The sequence below is a fragment of the Leuciscus leuciscus genome (genome assembly GCF_965113295.1).
Source record: "Leuciscus leuciscus genome assembly, chromosome: 21".
Classification (NCBI taxonomy): domain Eukaryota; kingdom Metazoa; phylum Chordata; class Actinopteri; order Cypriniformes; family Leuciscidae; genus Leuciscus; species Leuciscus leuciscus.
In genome coordinates this window covers 35,522,126-35,531,844 of record NC_138745.1, presented here as the reverse complement: position 1 = coordinate 35,531,844, position 9,719 = coordinate 35,522,126, and the positions used below count along the sequence as shown (strand labels likewise).

The following is a 9,719-nucleotide window of genomic DNA, read 5'->3' as shown; positions in this document are numbered from 1 at the left end:
CCAATGTAATGAATTGAAAGCGCTCGCTCCGCTCCGTTACATGTTGTATAAAACATATGGTGTTCAGTGGGAAATTTAATATGTCATATATCACAAATATATATTTAAAAAAAAAAAAAATTTATGTACTGAATGTACAGTAATTTGCAGTCTGGATGGGAGAAAGTGTGAAATATATGATTTTACAATGCTTTATTTTTCCTTTACAATTGACAGTTATTTATTAATTTGTTTATTTTAAGTTTTATTTTAAATTTGGTGAAAAGCTTGAAGTATATGATTTTGCAAACCCTTATTTTTACTTTACATTTGTACTGTTATATATTCATTTGTTTATTTTAAGTTTTATTTTAAATTTTTCATACAGATGTAATGACAATCTTTAATTATCTGAGGATGATCTTGAATGTTGTTCCACTTTTATATATTTTGTTTCAATGGGAAAATAATCGTATTTAAATATTTGAATCTCACAGAATCAAAGTTCCAACACTAAGTTCAACATTGTTATTCAAGTGGGTGAAAACAAATATACAGTTCCTTAACACTCAATTTTGATCAAGGTGGCATCTCTTTTTTAATTAGTGAGAGAGGGATATAAAGGATACACTTGTAGGTTTAGTCAGTTTATCTAATAATCCATTTTCAGTTTACCATCCCAATATCTTCTCTTTCAGACAGACACAGATGTTAGATGTTTACTCTTGTGTTTGACACCTCAGTGAATGAGTGAATGAGTCTTTTGTCTTTATTCTCTCAGAACCTACAACTGATCCATGCTATGATTATAACACTCTTGATGAATATTGGAGAGACATACGGCAAAGCCCATATCAGTACTCTGGATATGATGACACTCTTGTTGAATGGAGTGGCTGGTATCGGCTGTATCTGAATGGAGAAAGTGCCCAGATGTCTGAGTGGTGTGTGAGTTATGTGAGATGTGGTGGTTACACTGGACTGTATCTCAACGGTTCTCATCCAATACTTGAGGATGGAGTGGTGACCCGTGAAGTCGTGGGAACTAATGGATGGTGGTGGTGGGGAGGGTATTCCAATCAGTGCGGCGCCTACAATTCCACATCCATCCGAGTCAAAGCCTGTCCAGGAGATTATTACGTCTATGAATTGGTCAAACCCATCATATCATCCCCCCAGCCTATGTACTGTGCAGGTACAATTTTAACCCTTGTCTCTGGGATTTTTGTTATGATTTTTTATTTCACTATAATGAGTAAATGCTCTATATATTAGATAATTTAACATAATTTTTTTGTTTTATGAAAATAATCATGTTTTAACTAGTTATAATCAGTGGTGTGCAGTCCATTATCTATTCTGTATAGTAGGTTATGTTACAGATCAATAGCACCTAGATCTCTTTGTTACACAATTCCTCAAATTACACGTTATGCCATTTGTTCAATAATTAATATGTATACTGTATATGAACGTATCATAATATTACTCTAGAGTCCTCTTGTGCCTATCTGCAGTCAAGTTTTTGTCTCAGAATAAAGCTTATTTTCATATATTTTTTATATGTAGCCCCTGTTGCTCTGCCTTGTTCTGTAGGCTGCTGTCAGTACTGTAGACTTGCCTCACTTTGAGCTTGAAAGTACACTACTTGTTAGAATATAATTGCTAGAATATAATTCCAAGTTAGTATATATATATACAATTAATACTTTTGCAAACTCCATGACAGTTGCTTTCCAAAGCATCAGCAGTGATCCCTGCTACAACTATGAGTCTCTGGATCGTCCCTGGAGAGCCAACAATGAAAGTGGAGATTACATTTGTGATGAACGTTTCTCCTGGAATGGCTGGTACCGGCTTTTCTACTATGGAATGGATATCCGGATGTCAGAGACCTGTGTTAGTTCATACACCTGTAACACAGAAGTCAATCTGTGGCTCAATGATACTCACCCTCAGATAGAGGATGGAGTGGTGACCAGGGAGGTCTGTGGTAGTGGTTATTATTGGGGAAGCTGCTGTGAATACAAGTCTAAACCCATCAGAGTGAAAGCGTGTCCAGACAATTACTATGTCTATGAACTTGTGAATCCAGCATTGTGGTGTTCAGGATACTGCACAGGTACTGTTTTTTCCACTTTTAACAGTCTTTAGAACCATGATTTCAGTCATGTCTTGAATTTCCTTCTTTTTAGATGTCAACACTACTTCACAGGCAGTGTCCACTGTAAGTCCAGATATATTCACTGGATCCAGCATCACCTTGAGTAAGTTGTTACGAATGATGCATATGAACAAGATCTGTAATTTGTTGTTTTGGTTTTTGCAATGATTGTTCTGCATTGTTGTTTAAATTGCATCATTATTATACAGTCATGTTGTGTATAAATTATTTGTGAAATGTACTGTTTGACCAGTTCAGATTTAAATTGATGAAGATCCTTATTGAGATTTAACTTGTTTGTTTTGGTCTCATCATCTCTCGCTAACAGATTATGACCCGTGTAATAACTACAACATACTCGACAACTACTGGAGAAGCACACACAATTACTGGTCTAGTTATGGATACATATCTGATCATGATGACACTCGTGTAGAATGGGATGGCTGGTATCGACTCTTCATTGATGGATCAAGTGCTAAGATGCCTGAGTGGTGTTTTTTTTACATGTCATGTGGAGGTTATAGTTCTCTTTGGCTTGGTGACTCTCATCCTCGGCTAGAAGATGGAGTTGTTACTCGTGAAATTTACGGCTCCCATAATGATCAGTGCAGTCGCTACAGATCCGACTCAATCCAAGTCAAAGCTTGTCCTGGAAATTACTATGTCTACAAATTCACCAGACCAACTCTTTCAATCCCAGATCCTGTATATTGTGCAGGTACATTCATTATTTGACCTGATTATGAATTCTGTTGTTGGCTTTCAAATGACAGACCTTTTAAATATGAATACATCATAAATTCATTAAATCTTTAAATTTTTTGTAATAGTATCTTTTAGCACCCTAAGTGTCGACCCCTGCCTCAACTATACCAGTCTGGATCAGCCTTGGAGAGCCACAGACAACCCTTTCTATAATAACTATTACTACTATGGTATGTGTGATTATAATGTGGAGTGGAATGGCTGGTACAGGATGTTCTACAATGGTGAAAATACTCAGATGCCAGAATCATGTGTAAATCAGTACATGTGTGGCACTCCTTACCCACTGTCGCTCAGCGGCCCTCACCCACAGCTGGAAGATGGAGTGGTCACCCGTCAGGTCTGTGTCTCCTCATGGAGTGGCTGCTGTACTTACACATCCCACCCTATAAGAGTCAAAGCCTGTCCAGGAAATTACTACGTTTATGAGTTTGTCAAGCCAATGTTTTGCGGAGCTTACTGTGCAGGTAAATAAATTCAGCCATGTATAGGCTTTGTTCATTAACTTTTTGCAATTCATTTTGGAAATGGGTGACATTAACATAAATCTTTCTCATATCAGATGTCAGAGGCCTTAATGAGACATCATCCACTGGTAAAGTACTGTACTGTTTCCCTAATATGCTAAGAGAGTCCTTGTGTACACTACTGTATAAAAGGAAATATTAGTCGGATTTCTTTTTAAATGCTTTCTTTTGGAAGTAGTCTCTTATGCTCACCAAGGCAGCATTTATCTGATGAAAAAATAGTAAAAAGAAAAGCACTTTTTATTTTACTATATCTCTTTACGTAAATATTTTTTTCTACTTAAAAACTATCATTTCATTATTTTACTAACTCAACTACTTACTCATCTGGCTTTCCAATAGGTTGCACGTAAGAAAAATAAAATAAAATTATGGGCCCACGGAAGATATCCGTGAAATGAACACTTAAGTTAAGGAAAAGGTTGTGGGTGGGCTTACGTTTCCATGATACTCGGGACAACAACGGGACGGTTGGGTTTAGGAAAAGAAGAACGGGATGGTTGGGTTTAGTAAAAGAAGAACGGGATGGTTGGGTTTAGTAAAAGAACAATGGGACGGTTGGGTTTAGGAAAAAAAGAACGGGATGGTTGGGTTTAGTAAAAGAACAATGGGACGGTTGGGTTTAGGAAAAAAAGAACGGGATGGTTGGGTTTAGGAAACTTGACATGATCCCCGGTCTCCTGGGTGAAAGTCCTGTGTTGTTTGACCCATCCACCACCCCGACCAACCGGATATTCAGCCTTTCATACTACTCACTACCGTAGTCGCTCTTAATGCTACGGAATCGTGCTGACCATCACGAAAAAACCCCCCCAGATAAATGTGTCCGTGTACACGAAATATGTAATATCGATCTAGCTTACTGCAATGTGCAACATGTTTCTCATACCAGCCACCAAAGTCAACACAGTAACAATATAACAACTTTCAACACACTCAAATGTATTTTTAGTATGATTGTTTTGACCAAGTAAAACAGCGCTGTGTTACCCCACAATTTTAAATCGTCAAATAAAGTGAGCTGTATGAGTAGTAATTCAGCAACACTTGTGACTATGTCTTTAGAATGAGATGATCAAGTACAAGTTTAGGGAAGGAGGCGGATGTTAAACGCAACTTTAATCGTAATAAACATAAGCAACACAACAAAAGGAGTGGCAGCGGCTGACTGCGGCATATAAGCATACTAAAAACGGCAACGTAAAATGTCCCAGGCTCTTGGCTCGCCCTGCATCATACCACAGTAATGTTAATAAAACTTTAATACATTAGCTCATCAATGAACATTATCGGATTGGTTTCCATCAGCTGAGGAGGTGAAGACAACAAGTCCCATGATTCCACGCTCATTCCCAGCGTCATCAAGCTACGCCTTTGTTATTGTTTTAAATAAGTGACCTCTAGTGGTGAAACTTACATATTGTGCCTTTAATTTTTTTTGTGGAAACCGTGATTTTTTTTTTTTTTTTTTAGGATTCTTTAATGTATAGAAAAACAGCATTTATTTGAAACATAAATATTTTGTTACATGACTCTTTACTGTTGCTTTTGATAAATTTAATGCATCCTTGCTGAATAACTTCAAATTAAAGAAAATCCTACCTTAAAACATACTTTTGAACAGTAGTGTATACTTTTTTGACATGTATTTTTATTACACAAAGTAATTCTTAATTTTTCCACCCAGTTCATCACACTTTTACACAAGAGTGTAGTAAAATAATTACTGAATTCATTTAATAAAGATGAGAAAGAAACAGTCTTGCAAAATCATATTAGCATACATGTTTTCTGCTCATTTATAAACATGAATTGGCATTCTTTACTCTTTCATTGATATTTTTATGGAATAAACCAACGTCGAGAGGGTTTACTGGCCATATTTGTACATAATACAGAATATTTGGTTGATGGCCCCTGCTTTTTTGCTTTGTTTTGTTCATTCTATGTTTTCCTCATTTAGACTCCTGTGCCCAACTCAACTGCACAGAGAATGAATGGTGTGGAGAGAAAAACGGCGTCTATGGATGTTTATGTTACGAGAACCAGACCAGTCCAGATTCTTTTGGTGAAACTCATTCTACAACAAAAAAAAAAAATCTGTAATTAATTAGTTATTGTTATTATTATTATTAATAATTCTGACCATCTTTTGGCTGTTTTCTCTCTCAGATTTCTCAGAAACCTGTGAAAGCAGCTCTGGCTCCATGTCTGTGTCTCGCTGTCAGCTCTTTGAGGCTGGTTTTCCAGCTGATGTCTTACACCTCAATGATCCCAGCTGCAAAGGAACGGTCCGGAATGGCAGAGTGGAATTCCATTTTGATAATGATGAACACATCTGTGGTACAAATCTTGTGGTAGGTTTAACTATGTATAATTTATTCAAATACACCATCCAATTATTTGTATTGCCTGATGGAACCAACAGAGTTTGACCACTTGGGGAATCTCTATGAGACTTTGAGAAGTGTGTATGGAGGCTTGTAAGGACACTGAAGAATCTGTAACAAACCAAGGGAAGGGCCCAAACAGACCTCCCTAAAGAGAGATTCAGTGGGGAAAGATGCACAACACCCTGCTATGAAAGAGTTTGGAACATTTGCCCACATTCTCCACCATTAATATGTAACCCACCAATATTTCTCTTGACTGAGGGAAATTTTGGCTTAGTTTCTGCTGTTGCAATACCTTGAATTCATTTTAGGCTAAATTACTACATTTTACATTTGTTGTCCACAGGCTAACAGCACCCACTTCATCTATGATAACTTTATTCTGGGGACACCGAGGTCAGAAGGTGACAGCCTCATCAGCAGAGAGAAAATCCTGAAGCTTTCTTTCAGCTGTGTTTATCCTCAATCACAAACACTTTCCATGAATGTGGAAATCAACCCACTGGAGAGGTGGGAATCTTTTACACAGGAAAAGCTATTGTACAGTATAAAAATTTGTAAACAAATGCAAATATACTCTAAGAATATATATATATATATATATATATATATATTAGTGCTGTCAAAGTTAGCGCGTTAATAACGCGTTAACGCAAAATCATATTAACGGCACTAATTTTTTTAATGCACGATTAACGCAGCACGTATTTTCTGTTTGACCCGTGGCCCAACCCCTAGTTGGAGAAATGGAGATACACAGTGTTGCCAACTTGGCGACATTGCAGACCCCTTTAGCGATTTTTTATTTATTTATTTTTTCTTCAAAAAAGCGCCCAAACCTTACTTCGTTTCTGAGAATCTACCGGTACCGCCGGTACAGCTCTCCCAGCACGCGGGCGCACCTCTCTCTCTCTCTCTCTCTCTCTCTCTCTCTCTCTCTCTCTCTCTCTGCATCTCGTGCGGCAGAGAGGAGCAGCGCTTTAATTCAGTTAAACACAGATATTATGTTGCTTCTCTAATTTTACATAGCCGAAATCACAGCACAGATATTGTCTTTATCTTATGTGTATTTGATTTCATCAGACGACGGCTCGATTATCAGGATTTTTGTGCAGATTAACATTTTGGAAGGGAGAGCTGGTTATGTCTTAATGGGTCGCGTTTCAGTCACTATTTCATATTCATTCCGTTGTTTGACAACAAAAACAGTAAAATATACCAATGAAAACAGTTTTATTGAGAATTTAGCTTCATCAAAATGGGCACAGAGAGAGACAAACTAATGTAATAATAAATAATAAATGTACATTTAGCATTTTCAGAAGAGCTGCCCTGTCATGCAAAAATCTAAATATGTTTGTGTTAGTAAACTGCTCAGTGCAAAGAAAGAGAAGTAATGGGAACCTGGTATTTCTTTGTTCTTTCTACATGTCTAATAGACATGAACAAGTTCTTTGAAAAACATCTATGACCTTTGAAACATGTCTTGTCTTCATGCTCTATGTTATGGTTTCAATAATAAACATACATTTGCATAAAGCATCCATATTTATCCATGCCCATGTTGATTAGAGTATTACAAACTTGAAAAGTATTAATTTAAGGTACATTTAGAACAAATAAAAAATGTGCGATTAATTGCGATTAATCGCGAGTTAACTCATGGCAATCATGCGATTAATCGCGATCAAAAATTGTAATCGATTGACAACCCTAATATATACATATATATATATATATATATATATATATATATATATACATATGTGTTTGTATGCTATGCTCTTGAAATGTTTACATTTCTAAATTGAGTTGAGGCGAATACAAAAATGTACATGATGTTACTTTATTGTACCTTTTTTTTTTTTTGGGGAACAATTCGACAGTATTGTGCACAAGACTCTTCCCTCTGGTGAAGGCAGATATCAGGTCCGGATGATTCCATATCAGGATGATGAGTTTACCCGGCCCTTCACTGGTCGTGTGGATGCAGAGCTCGACCAGGAGATGCATGTGGAAGTTCGTGTTGAGGGGGTCGACAGCCGCCAGTTTGCCCTGGTGATGGACACGTGTTGGGCTACACCTGTGAATGATCCTGATTACAGCCTCCGCTGGGATCTCATCCTTTCAGAGTAAAGCAGGGATTTTATTTGTATAGGATTGCCTGAGATACTTTATCTCACAGGATTTCAAGACTGAAGCACATGATTCCTCTTTTAATCAGTGGAAAGAAAGAAGAGAACTTGATTTGTTGATTGTCATTATTGATATTCTCAGGTGTCCCAATCCAAATGACGACACAGTGGAGCTGCTGCAGAACGGCGTCTCGACATCCAGCCGTTTCTCCTTCAGGATGTTTATCTTCACTGCAAACTCCACTAGGCTTTACCTGCACTGTGCTGTTCACCTTTGCCTTCTGTCAAGCAATCGCTGCTCAATGGTGAGTTTACAAAACTTCTCATAATGGGACTGAATTATTCACGCTGATATTAAATGTAACTGATCAATTTAAATATAAATGGGCAAGTCAAAAACACGGTTTGAAAGATGGATTCATGATGTGCTCCACTGTCCACTGCTTAACACTCCTTTCACAAAAACAATGGTGATGAACTGTGATTACATATATATAACAGGGATTCACACAGCTGGATTTTGCTCTTTTCTCTATTAGGACTGTGCCTCTGGACACCGGCGGAGAGAGGGCAGGTCTCTGGACTTCCATGACAGTGCTTCCATATCCATGGGTCCTCTGGTGTTGTCTGAAGGGAACACAGGTGAACATTTCATTTATTGTAATCATTTGTAAATAAAGGTTTCTGATTATTTCCGTCATGAATACATTATATTTCACTGCATTTCATTATATCCCCTGTTCACAGATAAGTGGGTCCCAGAACAAGTGAAGGTATCTGAGGCTTCTTGTCTGTGTGGTTCTCTGATGCTGATACTTGTTCCTCTGATGAGTGTCCTGACACACTTTTAGTTTAGTACCACAACTTTTTACATGCATTTTGTCTAATCCCATTTTAATGAATGTAACATTGATGTTATACTGGTTTTGGGTTTCTAATTTTTTTCTTATCTCATGTAGTCTTTGCCTAGAATAAAAAAATAATCATTATTTAATAATTTACATGAATTGTTATATACTACATCTTTTACTACGGTAACAAAGACAATCAGATTCATGTTTATTCAAAAGCATTAAAAGGATCATTTCTGTTTCCTGCTTCCTTTTCAGTTCTTTTGTTTAAAAAAATGAATACGTTTATGTTGCAGCTCAAGGAATTATTTCTATAACAGGCTTTCAGTAATAGAAAGATGATCTGGTTCATGAACAAGATGAATACATGAATGCATCAATAACCTCCCTTTCATTGTTGATAATAGCAAACTGAATTGTGTAACTGGACCAAACTGGATGGAAAGTTTTAGTAACAGAGGTTTGATTTAGAAAAAATAAAATAATAATACAGTGGGTACGGAAAGTATTCAGACCCCCTTAAATTTTTCACTCTGTTATATTGCAGCCATTTGCTAAAATCATTTAAGTTCATTTTTTTTCCTCATTATTGTACACATAGCACCTCATATTGACAGAAAAACACAGAATTGTTGACATTTTTGCACATTTATTAAAAAAGAAAAACTGAACTAACACATGGTCCTAAGTATTCAGACCCTTTGCTCAGTATTTAGTAGAAGCACCCTTTTGATCTAACACAGCCATGAGTCTTTTTGGGAAAGATGCAACAAGTTTTTCACACCTGGATTTGGGTATCCTCTGCCATTCCTCCTTGCAGATCCTCTCCAGTTCTGTCAGGTTGGATGGTAAACGTTGGTGGACAGCCATTTTCAGGTCTCTCCAGAGATGCTCAATTGGGT

At 37.0% G+C, this 9,719-nt stretch overlaps 1 protein-coding gene across 1 annotated transcript; it reads left to right on the top strand.

Moving 5' to 3' along the window:
* Nucleotides 1–751: 751 nt before the first annotated feature.
* LOC309485180 (pancreatic secretory granule membrane major glycoprotein GP2-like) lies at nucleotides 752–9,057 on the top strand. The gene is made up of 13 exons (XM_082151884.1): nucleotides 752–1,174; nucleotides 1,709–2,101; nucleotides 2,175–2,246; nucleotides 2,472–2,864; nucleotides 2,977–3,378; nucleotides 3,474–3,506; nucleotides 5,402–5,506; nucleotides 5,611–5,795; nucleotides 6,178–6,341; nucleotides 7,718–7,963; nucleotides 8,109–8,271; nucleotides 8,506–8,608; nucleotides 8,714–9,057. The coding sequence occupies exons 1-13, from the start codon at nucleotides 913–915 to the stop codon at nucleotides 8,815–8,817; spliced, it is 2,625 nt and encodes an 874-aa protein (XP_082008010.1). The 5' UTR covers nucleotides 752–912; the 3' UTR covers nucleotides 8,818–9,057.
* The last annotated feature ends 662 nt before the right edge of the window (nucleotides 9,058–9,719 follow it).